This window comes from Heterodontus francisci, chromosome 3, assembly GCF_036365525.1.
Source record: "Heterodontus francisci isolate sHetFra1 chromosome 3, sHetFra1.hap1, whole genome shotgun sequence".
Classification (NCBI taxonomy): domain Eukaryota; kingdom Metazoa; phylum Chordata; class Chondrichthyes; order Heterodontiformes; family Heterodontidae; genus Heterodontus; species Heterodontus francisci.
Window position 1 is genome coordinate 201,851,153 of NC_090373.1, and position 23,492 is coordinate 201,874,644.

Consider the following 23,492-nt stretch of genomic DNA (forward strand, 5'->3'; position numbering starts at 1 on the left):
TAATGGAATGAAGCTGGACAAGTGGTAGAAGTGTCAGTGGTGGAGCATTTCGGGGATAGTGACCATAAATCTAAGATGTAAGGTAGTTATGGAAAAGGACAAAGACGGACCAGAAATAAAGATACTGAATTGGGGAAAGGCCAATTTATGTATGATGAAACAGGATCCAGCCAAAGTGGACTGGGAGCAGCTACTTGTAGGAAAGTCTACATCAGACCATGGGGAGTCATTCAAAGAGGAAATTGTGAGAGTTCAGAGCCAAAATGTACCTGTAAGGTGAAGGGTAGAACTAACAGGCCCAGGGAACCCTGGATGTCAAGGGATATGGAGGATTGCATCAGGAAAAAAAAGGAGGCTTATGGCAGATTCAGAGCGCTGAAAACAGTGGAGGCCCTAGAGGAGTATAGAAAGTGCAGGGGGGTACTTAAAAAGTAATTAGAAGAGTGAAGAGGGGACCTGAAAAAACACTTGCGGGCAAGATAAAGGAAAATCCTAAGGCATTTGATAAGTATATTAAGGGCAAGAGGATAAGCAGGGAAAGAGTAGGGCCCATTAGGTACCAAAGTGGCAATCTGTGTGTGGAGCCAGAGGATATAGGTGAGGTTTTAAATGATTACTTTTCATCTGTGTTCACTTTGGAGAAGGACAATGTAGGTGTCGAGATCAGGGAGGGAGATTGTGATGTACTTGAACATATTAGTATTGAAAGGGAGGAAGATTTAGCTGTTTTAGCAGGCTTAAAAGTGGATAAATCCCCAGGCCCAGAGGAGATGTATCCCAGGATGTTATATGAGGCAAGGAAGGAGATAGCAGGGGCTCGGACACAATTTTTCAAATCCTCTCTGTCCACACGAGAGGTACCAGAGGATTGGAGGACAGCGAACGTGGTACCATTATTCAAGAAGGGTAGCAAAGATAAACCAGGTAATTACAGGCCAGTGAGTCCAACATCAGTGGTTGGGAAGCTATTGGAAAAAGTTCTGAGGGACAGGATTAATCTCCACTTGGAGAGGCAGGGATTAATCAGCAATAGTCAGCATGGCTTTGTCAGGGGGAGATCGTGTCTGACTAACTTGATTGAATTTATGAGGAGGTGACTAGATGTGTAGATGAGGGTAAAGCAATTGAATTAGTCTACATGGACTTCAGTAAGGCTTTTGATAAGGTCCCGCATGGGAGATTGGTTAAGAAGGTAGGAGCTCATGGGATACAGGGCGATTTGGCAAATTGGATCCAAAATTAGCTTAGTGGCAGGAGGCAGACGGTGATGGTTGTTTCTGCGAGTAGAAGTCTGTGACCAGTGCTATTCCGCAGGGATTGGTGCTGGGACCCTTGCTGTTTGTAGTGTACAATAATGATTTTGACGTGAATATAGGAGGTATGATCAGTAAATTCACGGATGACACGAGAATTGGTAGTGTCGTAAATAGTGAGAAGGAAAGCCTCAGATCACAGGATGATATAGATGGGCTGGTAAAATGGGCAGAGCAGTGGCAAATGGAATTTATCCTGAGAAATGTGAGGTTACGCATTTTGGGGGACTATCAAGGCAAGGGAATATACAATGGATGGTAGGACCCTAAGAAGTACAGAAGGTCAGAGGGACCTTGGTGTACTTGTCCACAGATCATGGAAGCCTACAGCACAGGTAGATAAGGTGGTTATAGGAAGGTTATAGGGATTCTTGCCTTTATTAGCCAAGGCATAGATTATAAGAGCAGGGAGGTAATGATGGATCTGTATAAAACGCTAGTTAGGACACAGCTGGAGTACTGTGTACAGTTCTGGGAACCACACTATAGGAAGGATGTGATTGCATTGGAGAGGGTGCAGAGGAGATTCACCAGGATGTTGCCTGGGCTGGAGGATTTCAGCTATGAAGAGAGACTGAAAAGGCTAAGGTTGGAGCAGAGAAGGCTGAGGGGGGACATGATTGAGGTATACAAAATTATGAGGGGCATTTATCGATAGATTAGATAGGAAGAAACTTTTTCCCTTCGCGGAGGGGTCAATAACCAGGGAGCATAGAATTAAGGTAAGGGGCAGGAGGTTTAGAGGGGGTTTCAGGAAAAATATTTTCGCCCAGAGGGTGGTTAGAATCTGGAATGCACTGCCTTCAGAGGTGGTAGAGGCAGGAACCATCACAACATTTAAGAAGTATTTTGATGAGCACTTGAAAGCCATAACATACAAGGCTACGGGCCAAGTGCTGGAAAATGGGATTAGAATAGGAGGTGATTGATGGCCAGCGCAGACATGATGGGCCAAAAGGGCCTGTTTCTGTGCTGTATGACTCTATAATACGAATCACCTACAACAGGACATAGATAGGCTAGCAGAATGGGCAGACAAGTGGCAGATGGAATTTAATGCAGACAAATGTAAGGCAGAAGGGATAGGGTGAAGCAATGTAGACTTAATGGCATAATTCTAAAGAGCATGCAGGAACAGAGGGACGTGGCGGGTGCATAGGCATCAATTTTTGAAGGTGGCAGGACATATTGAGGGAGTGATTAGCAAAGCATATGGGGTCTTGGGCTTCATAAACAGAGGCATTGAGTACAAAAGCAGGGAAGTTATGCTGAACCTTTATAAAGCTCTGTTTAGGTTTATAAAGCTCTGGTTAGGCTCTACCTAGAGTACTGCATCCAGTTCTGGTCACCACACTTTAGGAAGAATATGACAGTCCTTGAAAGGGTGCAGAGGAGATTTAGCAGAATGGTTCCAGAGACAGGGGATTTTAGTTACAAGGTTAAGTTGAAAAAGCTGAGGTTGTTCTCTTTGAAGAAAAGGAGTCTGAGGGGAGACTTGATAGAGGTGTACAAGATTATAACAGACTTAGATAAGGTAGACAAGGAAAAACTGTTCTCATTAACTGATGCTACAAGGACTAGGGGATACAGATTGAAGATTTTGGCCAAGAGATGCAGGGAGAAAGAGAAGAAGAATTTTTTTATGCAGCAAGTGAGTAACATATTTTTGATCTTCAAGAGAGCCAAAGGTTACGGGGACGCTGGAAGGAAATGGAATTAAGGCCACAATCAGATCAAGCTTGATCTTATTGAATGGCGGAGCAGGCTCGAGGAGTCGAATGGCCTACCCCTGCTCCTATTACTTATGATCTTATGACCGAGTGAGTGGTAACGACCTAGAACTCGCCGCCCACAAGGGGGGTGGAAGCGGAAACAATCAATGATTTCAAAAGAAATTGGATGGGCACTTGAAGGAAATAAACCTGCAGGGCTTTGGGGATTAAGTCCGGGAAAGGGCTGATTAGATTGCTCTGCAGAGGGCCAGCATGGACTCAATGGGCCGAATGACCTTCTGTGCTGTAAAGGACTCCATGAGCCTCTCATCCTCGCGCAACTCTCTCATTCCAGAAACCAATCTAGTGAACATTCGCTGTACTGCCTCCAAAGGTAACAGAACAACGGGTGATCTTTAAGGAAGAGATGCTTCAAGTACAGACTAGGTATATTCCAACAAGGGCAAAAGGTAAGTGAACCAAGGCCAGGGCTCATTGGATGATAAGGGAGACAGAGAATTTGATGAAACAAAAAAAAGTGTATGATGCATGTCAGGTGAATTCTTCAAGTGAGAATCAGGACAAATACAATAAGTTGAAAGGCAAAGCGAGGAGGAAAATCAGAGTGGCAAAGAGAGAATATGAGAATAGAATAGCAGTTAACATAAAAGGGATCCCAAAAATCTTCTACCAGCGTGTAAATAGTAACAGGGCAGTAAAAGGCGGAAGGGTTGAGGATCAAAGGTGATTTTTAAAAATGTATTCTTTCATAGGATGTGGGCATCATTAGCAAGGCCAGCATTTGCTGCCCATCCCTAATTTCCCTTGATAACTGAGAGGCTTGCTAGGCCATTTCAGAGGGCAGTTAAGAGTCAACCATGTGGGTCTGGAGTCACATGTTGGCCAGACCAGGTAAGGACAGCAGATAGTGAACCAGATAGGTTTTTATGACAATCAATGATAGTTTCATGGCACCATCACTGAAACGAGCTTTCGATTGCAGATTTTTTATTAATTAATTGCATTTAAATTCCACCAGCTGCTGTGGTGGAATTTGAACTTGTGTCCCCATGGGATTAGCCTGGACCTCTGGATTACTAGTTCAGTGACATTACCAATATGCCACCCCGTCCCCTAAAGAGAAGCAACGGCAATATGAGGAAAAAATTTTATATGCAGTGGGTGGTTAGCATCTGGAATACACTGTCTTTGAGTGTGATGGAGGCAGGTTCAATCGTAGCTTTCCAAAGAGTTAGAGAATTATCTGAAGAGAAAACATTTACAGGACTACAGGGAAAGGCCTGGTGTGGGACTAGCTGAGTTGTTCTTGTACAGAGCTGGCATTGATACAACAGGCTGAATGGCCTCCTTCTATTCTGTAACCATTCCATGATTCTATTCTAAAGCGAGAACCAAGGCCTTTACCACAAGCTACACCACTCCCTGTAAACTTCACCACTTTAAATAGCAGCACAATCCTCCAAACACATCTACCTTTTCAGCAACATACAGTAAAAATAAATCAGCAACTAAGATGAAAGTGGTTGATGATCCCTTTAAATAGCATTCGTGTGGGATCCTTCCTACTGCTGAATGCACGTTCAGCTATGTGAGATTAAGAGAGGGTGTTAGCAAGAGCACTGAAGTTGAAACTGTCACCGCTAGAGTCAAATCAGTGTTACATGCTGACTGATGTCACAATCTGCCTAATCTGGATATCCTGGCCCACTCTCCCATTGCACTAATGAGTTACCAAAAGCACCAGCCAGCACATGTCGCGCAAATACCATTTTGCAGCCAAAAAGGCACCCGCATAGCCAAAAATACAGGCGCTGTACAACCAAACTCTGTGGCCACAGAGACTAGCTCCATCGCCTCAAAGACCCTCGAGTAGATATGAATCTGGCTGGCAGCCCTATCTATTTTAAAGTTCCTTAATTTTCTAAAACAGTATTTTCATCTACTTCAATATTCACAATTTTGTTGCTAACAATGTCATTTAATGTTGTCAGTTGAACATCATCTTTAACAGTGAAGGTTGATGCAAATGCTTGTTTATTTTCTCCACCTATCCTGAGAATCCTTGCAAACCTGACCTTGAGCGGCATTCAGTAGCCAAATACAGTTCAGACACTTCACACAGCTGAAAAAGCTTTTCCCATTGTGATCACAGTTTATCACAAACCATAAGCATTAGGTTTCTTAACTGTTTTTGATGTCTTTGCTTTGGCTGTATATAATACACTTACAATTTATAAAAACTTATTTGCTTATGTCTTATTTCTCTTTGTACATGACACAAAACTTGGAAGTGTAGTAAACAGTGAGGAAGGTAGTAATAGTCTTGGAGAAGGAATGGACAATCTGGTGGAATGGCCAGACACATGACTGATTAGATTCAACGCAGAAGAGTTTGAGGTGATACATTTTGGTGCAACAACAACAACTTCCTTTTATATAATGCTTTTAGTTTTGTAAAATGTCACAAAGCACTGCACAGGAGCATTATCAAACAACATTTGACACTGAGGCACATCAGAGATTTTAAGGCAGATGGCCAAAAGCTTGGTCAAAGAGGTAGGTTTCAAGGAGAGTCTTAAAGGAGAAAGAAAGAGGGGGAAGCGGAGTGGTTTAGGGAGTGAATTGCAAAGCAGTTCTGATGAAAGGTCATCAACCTGAAACATTAACTCTCTTTCTCTCATCACAGAGGTTGCCAGACATGCTAAGTATTTCCAGCATTTTCTGTTTTTATTTCAAGGCTTAGGGCATAGGCATCTGGAGGCAGGGCCACCAATGGTGCAGCAATTAAAATCGGGGATGCGCAAGAGGCCAGAATTGGAGAAGCGCTGATATCTTAGAAGGTTGTAGAGCTGGAGGAGGTAACAGAGACAAACAGGGGTGAGCCCAGCGAGGAATTTAAAAACAAAGATGAGAATTTTTGAATTGAGGTATTGCTTAACTAGGAGCCCATGCAAGTTAGTGAGCACAGGGGTAATGGGTGAACAGGACCTGGTGCAAGTTAGGACACAGGCATCACAGTTTTGAATGGGCTTAAGTTTATGGAGGGTGGAAGATGGGAATCTGGCCTGGAGTGCATTGGGATAGTCAAGTCTAGAGGTCAGAAAATCATGGATGAGGGTTTCAGCAGCAGATGAGCTGTGATTATTGTGATGGCGCCAATGTCTGGTCGGAAGCTCATCTCTGGGTCAAATAGAACACAAAGGCTTTTCGAGGCAATTCTCAGACAGTTGCCATGGAAAGGGATGAAGTCAGCGGCTAGGTAACAATGTTTGTGGTGGGGACCGAAGAAAATGGCTTTGGTCTTCCCAATATTTAGTTGGAGGAAATTTCTTCTCATTCAATAGTGGATATTGGACAAGCAGCCTAACAGAAAGCCAAGTTCTGAAGGATAGAACTGGAGCATTTTTTTTTTACACACTTTTATAAGCGTTTATTTAGAGATACGCATTACAAACATGCACCTCCTCACCAATTTCAGTCTGTTTCTTTCCATAGGGGCACAAATCCCCAGTTAATGCCCACCAACTGCATGAATTAAATACAATTTATAATAAACACAGGGGAGTGGTCAAGAGAGCTGGTGGGCAGCATACATATAGAATTTTTAGTATTTTAAGTTAAAGAAATATTTGGCAGTAAAATGCAGGTAAAACAGGATGCCAATCCCTGCTTTCACCTGCTTTTAACACTGAAAAAAATTAATAACTATGAGGTAAGGCAAAATTTTGCAACATATTTGGTCTGCCTTGAAACATTTTGTTTCCCAATGAGAGCCCATTAATGCGTGAAGAGACGAATATAACAAAGATATTTCTTTTACCTATATAATTTAGGACTCACCTTTTTAATTTTTGGTGTTATTAATGTCACATACTCAGAAGGAATTCTTTGGCACACACTCTCAAATGAATGAAGAATTGACTGATGACAGAAATATAAAAGAAGAAAAGTTAGAATATGTAAAATAATTTCTGTTTTTAGTAATTAACTCTAATTTCAGTTCATTTCTTGTTCTGAACAATAACGCAGAACCTGATCTTCATGATTAAATCTACTGTGAATGGAAGATTTTTCCATTTTCCCTTCAAGATAGCAATTCAGATTTATGACATTGTCTTCACTGAGGAAATGAAGATGCAACAAAGAACTGGCACAAGTTTGGAGAAACAGCCCGAGAAATTGGGCCACATTGTGCCCATTTTTTAATGCTCAAATTGATGGTCTAGAAGTGTGCTGCCTTCCAAATTGGGTAAGGAGGTAACTGTTGCATCAGAAGCACGTGCAGGAAGCATTCTAAGTGGCGATTTAATAGATGCAGATGAGGATCCTGTGCTTCCAGAAGGGCACATTTTCCATTTTAAAACTTGTTTTTTAACTTCCAACCGGCATCAAGGCCCTTTTCTGGCACTGTTTAAAGACGTTGTTCAATACTTGCAGGTGCAATTCTGGATTATTATTTCTGGCTATTGTTTGACTTCTAGGTTTCTTTTACTCCTGCACTCTTGAAAGTTCATCTTACAGAGAGAGAGGTTTGGATACTTTTGTGCTGTAGTTGCACTTCGATTCACAAAATAATCTGGCTGCAAACATGGAATATTGGACAAGCAGCCTAACAGAAAGCCAAGTTCTGACACGGGATATTGGACAAGCAGCCGAATAAAAAGCCAGCTGCTGAAGGTTTCTGGTAAGGCTGCCTTTGGGAATAAAAGACCATTGGGATCAGCAAGGAAGACACCAAAGCAGAAGCTCAGGAGGGAGGAGGAAGGCACTGAAGAGGAGACTATAACCACAGAAGGTCTTCAGGAAGCTCTTTTCCTGCCTCAGCTTGACTAAAGTGTAATGTATGAGGTACCTTTAGTTTACTGGAGACAGCAGGAACCCCAGGCACAAGGGAATGAAAAGGAGCGGAGGCAGAGAGCAGCAGCTGATTGGAGACAGTGGAAACTCAAGGTGCCAAGGATTTAAAAGGAGCGGCGGCAGACAGCAGGAGTAGACTGAAGAGAACAGGAACCCCAGGCACCAAGGATCTCCGGAGTACTCCCAAGGCCATGTGCTAGTGAATATAGAAATAGGAGAATACACCAAATGAATGCATTGCTGGAGAGATGGTGCAGTAAGGACGGCTTCAGATTGCTGGGGCATTGGGACTGGTTCTGGGGAAGGTGGGACCTGTACAATCTGGATGGTCCACACCTGAACAGGACTGGGAGAAATATCCTTGCAGGAACTTTTGCTCGTGGTGTTGGGGATGGTTTAAACTAGTTTGGCGGGGGATGGGAACCTGAGTGCAGTTTCAGATAGGACAATTTCAGGGCAGGGAACGGGAGGCAGAAAACTATCGAGTGACTCTAAAAGACAGAAGTAAAGGTTAAAAAGTGTGCAGCACAGGAATTTGGCAGCATTTAAGGTATTTATTGAAATGCAAGGAGTATATTAAATAAAGCCGATGAGCTGAGGGCACAGATAGACACATGGCAACATGATTGCTATAACGGAAACTTGGCTTTAAGTGAGGCAAGAATGGCAGGTCAACATCCCTGGACACAAAGTTTTCAGGCGGGATAGAGAGGGGGATAAAAAAGGAAGGGGTTAAGGAATCATTAACAGCTGTGAGGAGGGATGATATGCTAAATGAATCAACAAATGAGGCCACATGGGTGGAGATCAGCAATTTAAAAAAGGGCCAGCCACACTACTAGGAGTATACTATAGACCCCCAAATAGTGAGAGGGAGATAGAACAACGAATATGTAGGCAAATATCTGAGTGCAAAAACTATACAGCAATAATAGTTGGGGATTTCAACTATCCTAATATCAACTGGATACAATGTGAAGGGCACAGAGGGCACAAAATTCTGAGAACATTTTTAGCCAGCACATAACAAACCCAACGAGACGGGGTGCAATTCTATATTTAGTCTTTGGCAATGAAGCTGGGCAAGTGGATGAAGCAGCAGTGGGTGACCACGTTGGAGATAGCGACCATAATAGTTAGTTTGACCATAATCATGCAAAAGGTCAACGATAAAACAGGAGAAAAAGTTCTAAATTGGGGGATGGCAAATTTTACGAAACTAAAAGGTGATCTGGTGAACGTAGACTGGATGCAGCTACTTGAAGGAAAATCAGTGGCAAACCAGTGGGAGGGATTATAAAGCGAAATTCTACAGGCACAGTGTAGGCATTTCCCCACAAAGATAAAGCATGGTACGGCCAAATCTAGAGTCCCCTGGTTACCTAGAAGCTTACAGGATAAGTTAAAGCAGGAGAAGAAAGCTTATGATGATCACAAAAAACTTAATACTTTAGAAAGCCTGAAGGAGTATAGAAGAGGCAGGGGTGAAGTAAAAAAGGAAATTAGAAAAGCATAGAGAGGACATGAAAAATTACTGGCAGATAAAATCAAGGAAAGCCCGAAAATGTTTTATCAGTATATTAAGAGCAAGAGGATAACTAAGGAAAGGGTAGAGACTATCAGAGATGTACAAGGGAACTTACGCGTGGATGCAGAAGATGTGGGCAGGGTTCTTAATGAGTTTTTTGCCTCTGTCTTCACAAAGGAGAGCGATGATACAGACATTGTAGTAAAAGAGAAGTGTGAAATATTAGATACGATAAGCATAAAGAGAGAGGAAGTACCAGAAAGTCTGACATCCATGAAAGTGGATAAATCGCCAGGGCCGGATGGATGGCATTTCAGGTTGTTAAAGGAAGCCAGGGAGGAAATAGCAGATGTGCTGAGGATCATCTTCAAATCCTCACTGGATAAGGGCAAGGTGCTAGAGGATTGGAGGTCTGCGAACGTTATACCATTGTTTAAAAAGGGTGCGAGGGATAGGCCAAATAATTATAGGCTGGTCAGTCTGATCTCGATGGTGGGCAAATAATTAGAATCAATTCTGAGGGACAGGATAAATTGCCACTTAGAAAGGCACAGATTAATTAGGGATAATCAGCATGGATTTGTTAAGGGAAAGTCATGTCTTACTAACTTGATTGAGTTTTTTGAGGAAGTAACAAGGAGGATTGATGAGGGTACTGTAGTGGGTGTGGTTTACATGGATTTTAGTAAGGCATTTGACAAGGTCCCGCATGGTAGACTGGTCAGTAAAATGAAAGCCCATGGGATACTGGGAAATGTGGCAGGTTGGATCCAAAATTGACTCAATGACAGGAAACAAAGGGTAGTAGTCCACGGATGTTTTTGCAAATGGAAAGTGGTTTCCAGTGGCGTTCCACAATGGCTGAGTGTTGGCACCCTTGCTGTTTCTGTTACATATTGATAATTTGGACCTAAATGTGGGAGGCATTATTGGGAAATTTGCTGATGACACAAAAATTGACCGTGTCGTTGAAGACGATAGCTGTAGATTCCAGAATAATATCAATGGTATAGTTGAGTAGGCAGAAAAGTGGCAAATGGAATTCAATCCAGAGAAGTGTGAGGTAATATATTTGGGGAGGGTAAACAATGCGAGGGAATACACAATAAATGGGAGGATATTGAGAGAGGTAGATGTGAGAGACCTTGGAGTGCACGTCCACAGGTCCGTGAGGTGGCAGGACAGGTAGATGGAGTGGTGAAGAAGGCATATGGAATTCTTTCCTTTGTTGGCCAAGGCATAGACTACAAAAGCAGGGATGCAATGCTGGAACTGTATAAAACGCTGGTTCGACTGCAGCTGGAGTATTGCATACAGTTCTAGTCACCACATTACAGGAAGCACATAATTGCTCTGGAGACAGTATAGAGGAGATTTACAAGAATGTTGCTAAGGCTTGAAAGTTGCAGCTATGAGGAAAGATTGGATAGGCTAGGGTTGTTTTCCTTAGAACAGAGGAGACTGAGGGGCGACTTAATTGAAGTGTGCAAAATTATGAGGGGCCTAGATAGAATAGATAGGAAGGACCCGTTTCCCCTAGCGGAGAAGTCAATTACCAGGGGGCACAGATTTAAGATTCGTAGAAGGATTAGAGCGGACATGAAGAAAAACCTTTTCACTTAGAGGGTGGTAGGTGCCCGGAATTCACTGCCAGGATCGGTGGTGGAGGCAGAAACCCTCAACTCATTGAAAAGGTATGTGGACATGCACCTGCAGTGCTGTAAGCAAGGCTAAAGACCAGGTGCTGGAAGATGGGATTAGATTGGGCAGCTAGATTTTTCGGCCACACAGACACAATGTGCTGAATGGCTTCCTTTTGCTCCATAATTTTTCTACGATTGTTTGGTTCGATGATTGAAAAGGAGTTGCAGCAGAGGGTAGCAGCTGATTGGAGAGCGCGGGAACCCCAGGTGAAGGCAGAAAAATCAAAACGTGGCGTCATGGTGACATCAGAATCAGCACAGAGGGAGGAGCACCAGAACCTTAGGGTTTTAAGGCAGGTATATAGGTAAATTATCTGTGATCTATGATTGGACTGTGAGAGTGAACTGAACGGAGGAAAAAATATTGCGAAGTAACGTCACAGGCCAAGAAGTCACACGTGGTGAGTACATTGGTAAACTTTTAGTTTCATCTAATTTAAACAACTGTAAAGTAAGACTAGATCAATTAATTGGCTGTTTCGACCAGGTGAGCAATGTGTCCAGGGGTCTGTTACTACCTTTCCAATTATAAGGCAAAGAAATGAGCACAAACAGGCTTTCTGTGGTTTAAAGAATAAAAGAAGAAATTTATTAAACCTTAAACTTTAATACAGTTTACACCTACAGATATGTGACACACCCATCCTAGCATGCACATGCAATATAAAGCATGCAGATAGGGACAGAAAAGAACAGAAGAGATAAGTAGAATAGTTTGAGGCAATATCTTGTTACTGTTTCTCGAGCTCGCTCTAGTCCTTGATTGGAGATATGGTCTTGTGTTTCATTGGGGCCCAGTAGTCTTCTTATAACCTTGTTCACAGAGGAAACCTTTCTCTGAGTTGCATGTGTTTTCACAAGATTTAGTTCTGTGGGAAGAGATGAAGGCAGGCAGACAGGAAAGATGTTCTCAGCCCATGAGTACACGGTGTTCTCTGCTAAAAAATCCTTTGTTGGGAGTTCAAATTCATAAAAAGCCCCAGATGACCCAGCAGGTTAGTCATGTGATTAGTTCCTTATATGGAGCAGTCTCTTCAAAATCTTTTATTGGAAGTTCCAATTCTCTGCAACAGCCAGTTAGTCATGTGACTAAAACTGGTGTGACCACTTCTGTGTATTGGGGAAATTAGTACTGGGTCCCCATTGTTTCAACATTGTCTGGTAGTATGCAAATGTCCTTCCAGTCAGGGCTTGCAATTGTAGAATTTTGTTCATGTGACGAAATAATGTGTGCTTCAGTCTTGGCAGGTGTGGGGGTTTGCCTGACACTTCCACACCAAGCGACTGAAATGCGATTTGAAGAAAATAGTGCATCTTATTCGAGAGTTTGAGAGAAATATAGGATACAGAAAGAAACCATGCATTTCTCTCATTCATTTCCATTCATTCACCAATCTTGAAGCTCATTAAAAAATGGTCTGTTCTGGGTGCCAGGGCTGCTTTAACTTCCCCTTTTTTTCCTCAGGAGAGTGAGTAGGGGAACGGGTCTATCCTGAACTCCCTGATTCATGCAAAGACTTTTGGCTTCAGTGGTTGGGTGGTTCCCTTTTCCTCTGACTGTGACATAGGAGTCTTTCTTACTCTCCCTTTGTTCTCTGGGACACTCCTACCTGCAGGTATTTGTGCAGACATAACTGCATTCTCCTGTGGCACTTCAACCAGGGCGGCACAGTGGCGCAGTGGTTAGCACCGCAGCCTCACAGCTCCAGGGACCCGGGTTCGATTCCGGGTACTGCCTGTGTGGAGTTTGCAAGTTCTCCCTGTGTCTGTGTGGGTTTTCTCCGGGTGCTCCGGTTTCCTCCCACAAGCCAAAAGACTTGCAGGTTGATAGGTAAATTGGCCATTATAAATTGTCACTAGTATAGGTAGGTGGTAGGGAAATATAGGGACTGTTGGGAATATGGGATTAGTGTAGGATTAGTATAAAAAATGGGTGGTTGATGTTCGGCACAGACTCGGTGGGCCGAAGGGCCTGTTTCAGTGCTGTATCTCTAATCTAATCTAATCTAACCAGATGAGGCATCACCTTCACAGTTTCTTTGCCCCCTGGAGGTCTTTCTTTGTCTCTGCAGGTTCCTGTAAATGCTGTTAGCAACTCTGGTGGGGCACTTCTAGAGTCTGCATTTACATAGAAGGATGTGTGGTCTAACTTTTCATATTTTGCTGGGTTAGCTGTCCGGGCGGTAGGGGTTTTCATCCGTGATTCTTCCGGACTTTCTTTAACCTGCCCTCTGGGTCACTTTTTCCCCTTCTCTTTCTAAACTTTTGCCAGCCATGTGCCTGCCTGTCCCCTTACAGTTCACCAGCCCTCTGGGTCCTCCTAACACTAGTGCAGGATTTCGGGGTACAGGTTTCACTGTAGGTTAGGGTTTACCCTCAACCTGGCACATGTGGCAACTCCTGCACTACTCCACCACATCTTTGTGAAGCTTTGACCAGTCAAACTGCTGTCTTATGCACGTTTTGGTCTTTCGTATACCGGCATGCACAGCCACTGTAGTCTTAATATTTCTCCATGGTACCACTAACTGGTGAACTACTGTCCACTCCTTGCCCTCAGGTCTGTGAGGAGAACTCCATTTCTTCATCAGTACCTCATTCTTTAAATAGTAGCAATCAGGGACTCCCTCTCTTCACTATCAGACTGAGCAGCCTGTGCTAACTCTCGCAACACTGGGTCAGCTCGCTGAGCCTCACCTAGGGAAAATCCATCTAATTCATTCCCTGAGTCCCCTAACTTTTCAAAGAAAGTCTCAGACAGGCAGACCTCATGGTCATTTGCCTGCAGTGTCAATGCAGTTTCCTCTGAAGGAGCTGGTTTGATTATCGCCTGACCCACTACACATTCAGGGACTCTGCAGGAGACCGTCACCTGCCACCGCCCCGTTTCTCTGACCTCCTGCAGTCTTTCTTTCACTACTGGGGGGCTACCACCTTCACCCCTGCCGGATCATGACCGAGGAGCAAATCAACCCTGTCCACTGGCAAACTAGGGACAATCCCTACAGTCACCACTCCTGAAGCTAGGTCGCACTCTATGTGCGCCCGGTGTACAGGTATACACTTCCCTCCAATACCATCCACCAGCATTTTGGTGTTCACTGCGCTCTCTGGGGGAAAGGCAAGGCCTTTTCCCAGTAAAAGGGATCTGGTGGCCCCTCTATCACTGAGAATCACTATGGTCTTGCTTGCCCCACTCGAGGAATATGGGGTTACTTTCCCTTCAAATACAAAACCCTCATAACCTTCAGGAATCCTATTAACTTTTCCTGCACTGTTGATTAATCCTACCAGTTTCCCCTTTAGTTTCCAGCAGTCAGCTTTTAAATGCTCTGCCTTGTTACAATGGAAGCACACAGGGCTCCGGGTCTCACTCTTGCTCACAGCATCTTCCTTTTTGGCTGGAGGAGGACCCCCTGTGTCTCCTGCTTTCCTTTCTCTTCCAGGACTGCCTGGGCAGATATCACTTTCCCACCCTTTGTCCTTTTCAGATTTGTGGGGGTGATTAGGAAAGGTTCTCCCCTGGGAAGCTGACTTATAAATTAAAGCAAAAGCATTGGCCAGAACGGCCACTTGCCGGGTTCCCTGAACCCGCTGTTCCTCCACTTGGGTCTTTATTGAGAATGGGAGAGAGTTTTTAAATTCCTCTAACAGAATTACTTGAGAGTCTCATAGCTGAGCTGGATTTTTAAAGCACTCAGCCACTGGTCAAAAGGCAGCTGCTTGCTTCTTTCAAACTTCATATAAGTTTGATTGGCTTGCTTTTTGAGGGTTCTAAACTTTTGGCAGTAGGCTTCGAATACAAATTCATATGCCCCAAGGATAGCATTTTTGGTCAGTTCATAGTTTGAAGAACTTTCATCTGACAGCAAGGAAGAAACCTCACAGGCTTTTCCAGGTCTCAGCTGGCCATTTTAGCTGCCTTGCCAGTTTCTCAAAGGACATGAAAAATGTTTCCACATCTTCCTCATTGGATTTTGGAATTAGTTGGGTGAGTTTTAGCTATCTTGTACCCAGTCCCGAATTCTGATCCTCCATATTAGCCATACATTCATTAAGGTTACTCTGTCGCCTCCTAGCTAACTCAAGCTGCTTCAACTCTCGTTCTTCGCATTATTTCCAGAATATTCTTATTCTCTCTCTCCTGCCTTTCACTTTCTTCATGTTTCTTTTGGAAGGTCCACTCTTTCTCTTCCCCTTCCTTCTGAAGGCTCTTTCTTTCCCCCTCTCCCTTTCCTCCAATTCAAGTTTCCTCTGTTCTAATTGTATCGTTGCTAACACCACCCTGTCAGATTCTGCTTCTAAGCCTGTTTCTACTTCATCATATTCAAGGGGAAAATGGTGGCCCACTAGCCTTAGGAGTTCAGACTTCCTAGCCTTGCCACGTACAGTGATCCCACACTGCTCAGCCATTTTTCTCAACTCCTCCTGAGACAATGCTTTTAACTTATCCCAAGTTACTTCAACCTGGCTCGGAGAGCTACTCGCTTCAGTTGCGGATATGTTAGTATTCAATCCCACACAACCTCAAAACCTGTACTGATTTGCTCTTTTTGATTGGGAACAATTTGGCTTCCCCCTTTCAATTTAACTCGTGTGTCTGTGGGCAACAATCCAGATATCAGCCCCCAATTTGTTACGAACAGGTGAGCAATGTGTCTAGGGGTCTGTTACTACTTCACCTGGTCTGATTGTAATAGGATTTAATTTTAAACACACTGTTTTGAGCTCCCCTTTTGTGAACCCTTGTTCACAACTTTCCAATTATAAGGCAAAGAAATGAGCACAAACAGGCTGTGGTTTAAGGATGAAAGAGGAAATTTATTAAACCTTAAACTTAATCTCTAATCCGGTTCACGCCTATGGATATACAACACACCCACACTAGCATGCACAGGTGATAGAAACATGCACATAGGGACAGAAAAGAGAAGAAAAGATCAGTAGAACAATTTGAGGCAATATCTTGTTACTGTTGATCAAGCTCACTGTAGTCCTTGATTGAAGATATGGTCTTGCGTTTCGTTGGGGCCCAGTAGTAGTCTTAAAACCTTGTTCACATAGGAAACCTGCCTCTCTTTGAATTTCATGTGTTTTCATGAGATTCAGTTCCATGGGAAGAGATGAAGGCAGGCAGACAGGAGAGGAGATGTTATCAATCCATGAGCACATGGCATTCTCTGCTCTAAATCCTTTGTTGGGAGTTCAAATTCAAAAAACTCCCAGGTTGCCCAGCAGGTTAGTCATGTGATTAGCTCGTCATATGCAACAGTATCTTCAAAATCCTTTGTTGGAAGTTCAAATTCTCTGCACCAGCCAGTTAGTCATGTGACTAAAACTGGTGCGACCACTTAAGTGTATTGTGGAAGTAACTACTGGGTCCCCATCGTTTCAATATTGTCTGGTACTATGCAAATATCCTTCCAGTCAGGGCTTGCAATTTCAAGTTTTGTTCATGTGACAAAAAGGTGGTGCCCAGAAAATTGCAAATGTTGCACCCTTTTTGAACAAGGGTGTAAGAATAAGCCCAGCAACTACCGAAAGCTTTTAAAAATGATAATTCAGGACAAAATTAACAGTCACTTGGACAAATGGATTTGTTAAGGGCAAATAATGCTTAACAAACTTGTTGGAGCTTTTGGTGCAGTAACAGAGAGGGTTAATGAGAATAATGCGGTTGATATGGTGTACATGGACTTACAAAAAGGCATTTATAAAAGTGCCACATAACAGGCTTGTCAGCAATTTGAGAGTCCATGGAATAAAAGGGAAGTAGTAGCATAGATACAAAATTGTCTGAGTGACAGGAAACTATAGAACTACTGCACAGAAGGAGACCATTCAGCCTATCTTGTCCGTGCCAGCCAAAAAAACTAGACGTCCAATCTAATCCCACCTTCCAGCACCTGGTCCATAGCCTTGCCGGTTGCAGCACTTCAGGTGCATGTCCAGGTACCTTTTAAAAGAAAAGTGGGTTTCTGCCTCCACCACCCTTCCTCGCAGTGAATTCCAGACACCCGCCACCCTCAGTGAAATAAAAACAGTGTAGTGATGAATGGGGTTTTTTTCCAGACTGGAGGAAGGTATATAGTGCAGTTCTCCGGGGATCGCTTTCAGCACTCCTGTTTTTCTTGCTCCATATTAATAATCTGGACTTGGGTGTACAGGGCAGTTTCAAAATTTATGGGCGACACAAAAGTTAGAAGTATTGTGAACTGTGAGGAGGATAGTGATTAACTTCAAGAGGACATAGACAGGCTGATGGAATGGGCAGACAAGTGGCAGATGGTATTTAATGCAGAGAAATGGGAAGTGATTCATTTTTGTAGCAAGCACAAGGAGGCGCAATATAAAATAAAAGGTACAATTCTGAAGGGGTGCAGCAGTAGGGAGACCTGGGGTATATGTGTACAAATCACTGAATGTGGCAGGGCAGGTTGAGAAAGCAGTTAGTAAAACATACGGAATCCTGGGCATTATAAAAAGGGGTATAGAGTACAAAAGCAAGGAGGTTTTGATAAACTTGTATAAAACACTAGTTTGGCCTCAACTGGAGTATTGCATCATGTTCTGGGCAGTACACTTTAGGAAGGATGTGACGGCACTAGAGAGGGTGCAGAAAAGATTCAAGAGAATGTTTCCAGGGATGAAGAACTTGCCTTCGCCAAAGAGAGAATCCAAACATCTCGCCTTGACATTCAAAACCATTACCGCCCACTTAACATCCTGGGGATTACCAATGATTTAACTGGACCAGCCATATAAATACTGTGGCTACAAGAGGTCAGAGTTTGAGAACTTTGCAGTGAGTAACACCTCTTGACTCCCCATAGCCTACCCACCATCTACAAGGCACAAGTTATGATGAAATACCTTCCACTTGCCTGGATGAGTGCAGCTGCTACAACACTCAAGAAGCTCGACACCATTCAGGACAAAGGCTGCTTGATCGACACCCATCTATCACCTTAAACATTCACACCTTCCACTATTGGTGCACAGTGTGTACCATATACAAGATGCATTGCAACAACTCCCCAAGCCTACTTCAACAGCACCTTCCAAACCCATGACCTCGACAACTTAGAAGGACATGGGCAGCAGGTGCATCTGCAAATTCCCCTCCAAGTCATACATTATCGTGACTTGGAACTATTCTGCCATTTTTCACTGCCGCTGGGTCAAAAGCCTGGAACTCCCTTCCTAACAGCACTGTGGCTGTAAATACACCAGATGGACTGCAGTGGTTCCAGAAGGAGGCTCAACACCACCTTCTCATAGGCAATTAGAGATGGGCAACAAATGCTGGCCTTGCTGGCAACAGTCACAACCTATGAAATAAAAAAGTTACGAGGATAGATTGAAGCTGGGGCTGTTCTCCTTGGAGAAAAGAGTAAGAGGAAATTTAATAGAGGTATTCAAAATCATGAGGGGTCTGGACAGAGTAGATAAGGAGAAATTGTTCCCGTTGGAAGGTGAATCAAGAATCAGAGGACACCGGTTGAAGGTGAATTGCAAAAGCAGCACAGTAACATGAGGAAAAACTTATTATGCAGCAAATGGTTAGGATCTGGAGTGTACTGCCTGAGAATGTGGTGGAGGCAGATTCACTTGAGGCCTTCCAAAGAAAATTGGATAATTAACTTTAGAGAAAACATTTACCAGGGACAAGGTGGGGGCGTGGGACTAGGCGAGTTGCTCTTGCAGACAGCTGGCACAGACACGATAGGCTGAATGGCCTTCTCCAGTGCTGCAACCATTCTATGATTCCATGATTTCAAGATGGCAGGATACATTGGGCTGGTGGGCAGTGCATTTGAATATGCTGTCTGGCCTGCCACTACCCCCCCCCAATCAGGTGGAGGGGTGGGCTCTCCAATGCCAGCAATGGCATCAGCTGCCTGTGCACAGGCAGCTGATGCCATTTTTAAAGGGCAGCCAGCCCTGCCAGGTCATTTAAATCTTTTAAAGGGCTACCCCCTCCATGTATCACTGATAAATCTATCACCCCTTCCCCCCAATAACAAGTAAATTGATAGAATCATAGAAACAACATGTCACAGAAAGAGGCCATTTAGCCCATCGTGTCTGCACCAGCTGAAAAAGCTATCTGTCCAATCTAACCCCACCTTCCAGCACCTAGTCCATAGTCTTACAGGTTAAAGCACTTCAGATGCAGGTCCAGGTACCTTTTAAATGAGTTGAGAGTTTCTGCCTCCACCACCGATCGGGGTAGTGAATTCCAGACACCCACCACCATTTAGGTGAAAATGTTTTTCCTCATGACATTTCTAATCCTTATGTGCCCCTTGCTAATTGACCTCTCCGCTAGGGGAAACAGGTCCTTCCTGTCTGCTCCATCTAGGCCTCTCGATTTTGTACACTTCAATTAAGTCACCCCTCAGCCTCCTCTGTTCCAAGGGAAACAACTGTAGCCAATCCAATTTTTTCTTATAGCAGCAACTTTCAAGCCTTGGCAACATTCTTGTAAATCCCCTCTGTACTCTCTCCAAAGCAATTATGTCCTTCCCAGAATGCGGTGACCAGCACTGTACACGATACTCTATCTGCAGCCTAATTAGCCAGTTTCAGCATTACATCCCTGCTTTTGTATTCAATACCTCGACCAATAAAGGAAAGCATCCCATATACATTCGTCACCACTTTACCTGTTCTGCTACCTTCAGGGACCTGTGGACATGCACTCCAAGGTCTCACTTTCTCTACCCCTCTCAATATCTTCCTGTTTATTGTGTATTCCCTTGCTTTGTTTCCCCTCCCCAAATGCATTACCTTATACTTTTCTGGATTGAATTCCATTTGCCACTTTTCCGCCTACTCAACCAAACCATTGATATCACTCTGGAGTCTACAGCTATCCTCCTCACTATCAACTACACAGCCAATCTTCTTGTCATCTTCAAATCTCCCAATCATGCCTCCCACATTTAAGTCCAAATCACTAATATATACCACAAACAGCAAGGGACACAACATTGAGCCCTGTGGAATGCCACTGGAAACTGCTTTCCATTCGCCTAAACACCCATCGACCTTTTGTTTATCACTGAGTGAATTTTGGATCCAACTTGCCACATTCCCTGTATCCCATGGGCTTTAATTTTTCTGACCAGTGTTTCATGTGGGACCTTGTCAAATGCTTTACTAAAATCCATGTAGACCACATCTACTGCACCACCATCAATCTTCCTTGTTCCTTGCTCAAAAAATTCAATTAAGTTAGTAAGACACAAGCTTCCCTTAACAAATCCTTGCAGACTATCCATGATTAATCTGTGCCTAAGTGGCAGTTTATCCTATCTCTCAGAACTGATTCTAATAATTTGCCCTCCACCAAGGTCAGACGTCAGTAATTATTTGGCTTATCCCTTGCACCCTTTTTAAGCAATGGTACAATATTCGTAGACCACCAATCCTCTGGTACCTCTATTTGTCCTTTCCCCCACTAAAACACTTAGCTTCAACACTTCACTTTCCCCCCTGACTAAACCAATCAAACTGCAGAAGGCACCCCTTCCCACCCTCCCCTATACAGGTACTTTGCCTTTTTTAAAAAACCTGTTTGTGGGATATGGGCACCGCTGGCTAGGCCATCCCTAATTGCCCTGATTGGAGTGGCTTGCTCAGCCATTTCAGAAGGCATTTTAAGAGTCAACCACATTGCTGTGGGATTGGAGTCACATTTAAGCCAGACCAGGTAAGGACGGCCCATTGCCTTCCCTAAAAGGACATTAGCGAACCAGATGGGTTTTTACAACAATTGACAATGGTATTATAGTCACCATTACACGAGTTTTTAATTCCTGATTTATGAATTGACTTCAAATTTTACTATCTGCTGTGGTGGGATTCGAGCCCATAACCCGTTCCTAATTCGTATGCAAGTGGCAATGGGTTTAAAAACCAGGTTGCTTCCTTTTTGTAGCTCATTGTAATCAGTGATGATTAATTCATACAGCATCAAAGACAGTACAAAACAATCTGAATATCAAGCAACTTTACAATGAATAGATGAATTAATAGCATGGAGAGAAATTAATGGTTTGATCTAACAGCCATTATGGAGATGTGACTGCAGAGTGACCAAGGTTGGGAACCAAATACTTCAGGATACTTGACTTTTAGAAAAGATAGGCAAAATGGCAAGTTGTGGGAGGTGGTGAGGGGGATGGTGTTGGTTAGCTCTGATAATAAAGGATGGGATAAAGAGAGGAGAAGGAAAGAATCTTAGATCAGAAAATCAAAAGATGTAGAATCAGTTTGGGTGGAGCTAAGAAACACCAAGAGGCAAAAAACACTGGCGGGAGTAGTCTATAAGCCATTTAACAGTAGTTGCAGTCTTGAGCAGAGTATAATTCAGGAAATTAGAGGTGTATGTAACAAGAGCAATACAGTAATCATGGAGGACTCTAATCTTCGCATAGACTGTGCAAACCAAAACTGCAAAAATAGTGTGGAAGTCAAATTCATGGAACGTATAGAAGATAGTTTGCTCATATCAGTAGGTCAAGGAACCAACTAGGAACATGCTATTTTAGATCTAGTATAGTGCAATAAGAAAGGGTTAATTAATAACCTTATAGTAAGGCAGCCTCGAGGGAAAATGATCCTAATATATGTTAGAATTTTACATCGAGTTTGCGAATGCTTAGGCCTAATGGCCTGAATCCTAGGGTTTCAAAAGAGGTAGCCTACAGAGATAGTGCATGCATTAGTTTCCATCTTCCAGAATTCCCTAGATTCTAGAACAATTCCCACGGATTGAAAGGTAGCAAACAAACTTGCTATTCAAGAAAGGAGGGAGAGAGAAAATGGAGAAAAGTAGACAGGTTAGCCTGACATCATTGGCAAAGAAAACGTTAGAATCTATTATTAGGGATGTGATAACAAGACACTTTGGATTTCATAGTATAATAAAGCAGAGGGAACACAAATTTATGAAAGGCAAATTATGTTTTCGGGTTGTAACTAGCAGGGTAGATAAGAGGGAACCAATGGATGTAGTGTATTTGAATAAACAAGAAGCTATTGCAAAAAAGTAGGGTTCATTGGGGGCAATATATTAGCATGACTGAGAATTGACTAACGAAAATAGAGTCAGAATAAACAGGTCTTTCAGATTGGCAGACTGTGGGGTACTACAGCGATGAGTGCTTGTGCTACAGATGTTCACAGTTGATGACTTAGATGTGGGTACAAGTTGGCTGACAATACAAAGTTGTGTGGGAAAGTTAGCTGTAAGGTTGGAGGCAATTTTATTTTTATTCATTCATGGAATGAGTGTCGCTGGCAAGGCCAGCATTTGTTGCCCATCCCTAATTGCCCTTGAGAAAGTGGTGGTGAGCCAACTTTTTGAACCACTGCAGTTTATCTGGTGTAGGTAGGGAGTGAGTTCCAGGTTTTTGATTTAGCAACAGTGAAAGAACAATGATATCGTTCCAAGTCAGGATGGTGTGTGCCTTTGGAGGGGAACTTGCACGTGGTGATATTCCCACGCGTCTACTGCCCTTGTTCTCCTAGGTGTTGGAGGTCGTGGGTTTGGAATGTGCTGTTGAAGGAAGCTTGGTAAGCTGTTGGAGTACATCTTGTATATGGTGAAAGGTGTGAATGGGGTCCTGATCACATGGGCTGCTTGGTCCTGGATGGTATTGAGCTTCTTGCCTGTTTTGAACTGTACTAATCCAAGCAAGTGGAGAGTATTACATCACACTCCTGATTTGTGCCTTGTAGATGGTACACAGACTTTGGGGAATCAGGAGATGAGTTCCCAGCCTCTGATCTGCTCTTGTTGCCACAGTTTTTATATGGCTGGTCCAATTAAGTTTCGATCAACGGTAACCCCCAGGATATTGATGTTGGGGGATTCAGTGATGGTAATGTCATTAAATGACAAGAGGAGATGGTTAGATTCTCTTTTGTTGGAGATGGTCATTGCCTGGCACTTGAGTGGTAAGTAACATTCACATCACACATCAGCCCAAGCCTGAATGTTGTCCAGGTCTTGCTGCATGTGGGCACAGACTTAAGTATTTGCTGAGTTGCAAATAGTACTGAACACCATGCAATTAGTGAACTGTATGATGGAGGGAAGATCATTGATGAAGCAATTGAAGATGGTCACTACCGTGAAGTCCTCCAGTGATGTCCTGCGGCTGAGATGATTGGCCTCCAACTACCACAAGCATTTTCCTTTGTGCCCAGTATGACTCCAAGTAGTGGACAGTTTTCCCGCGATTCCCATTGATTTCAGTATTGCGAGGGCTCCTTGATGCCACAGCTGGTCAAATGCTGCCGAGATAGCAAAGGCAGACATTCTCACCTCAACTCTTATATTCGG

The 23,492-nt window shown here is 43.4% G+C and overlaps 1 protein-coding gene across 1 annotated transcript in view; it reads right to left on the reverse strand.

Annotated features, from left to right (window-relative positions):
• LOC137367179 (dynein axonemal heavy chain 8-like) overlaps window positions 1–23,492 on the reverse strand; it is a 2,062,041-nt gene that overhangs the window by 1,526,619 nt on the left and 511,930 nt on the right. Inside the window, exon 19 of the mRNA XM_068028615.1 lies at window positions 6,887–6,967. Within this exon, the coding sequence (XP_067884716.1) occupies window positions 6,887–6,967 (81 nt within the window). The remainder of the gene's footprint in view (window positions 1–6,886; window positions 6,968–23,492) is intronic.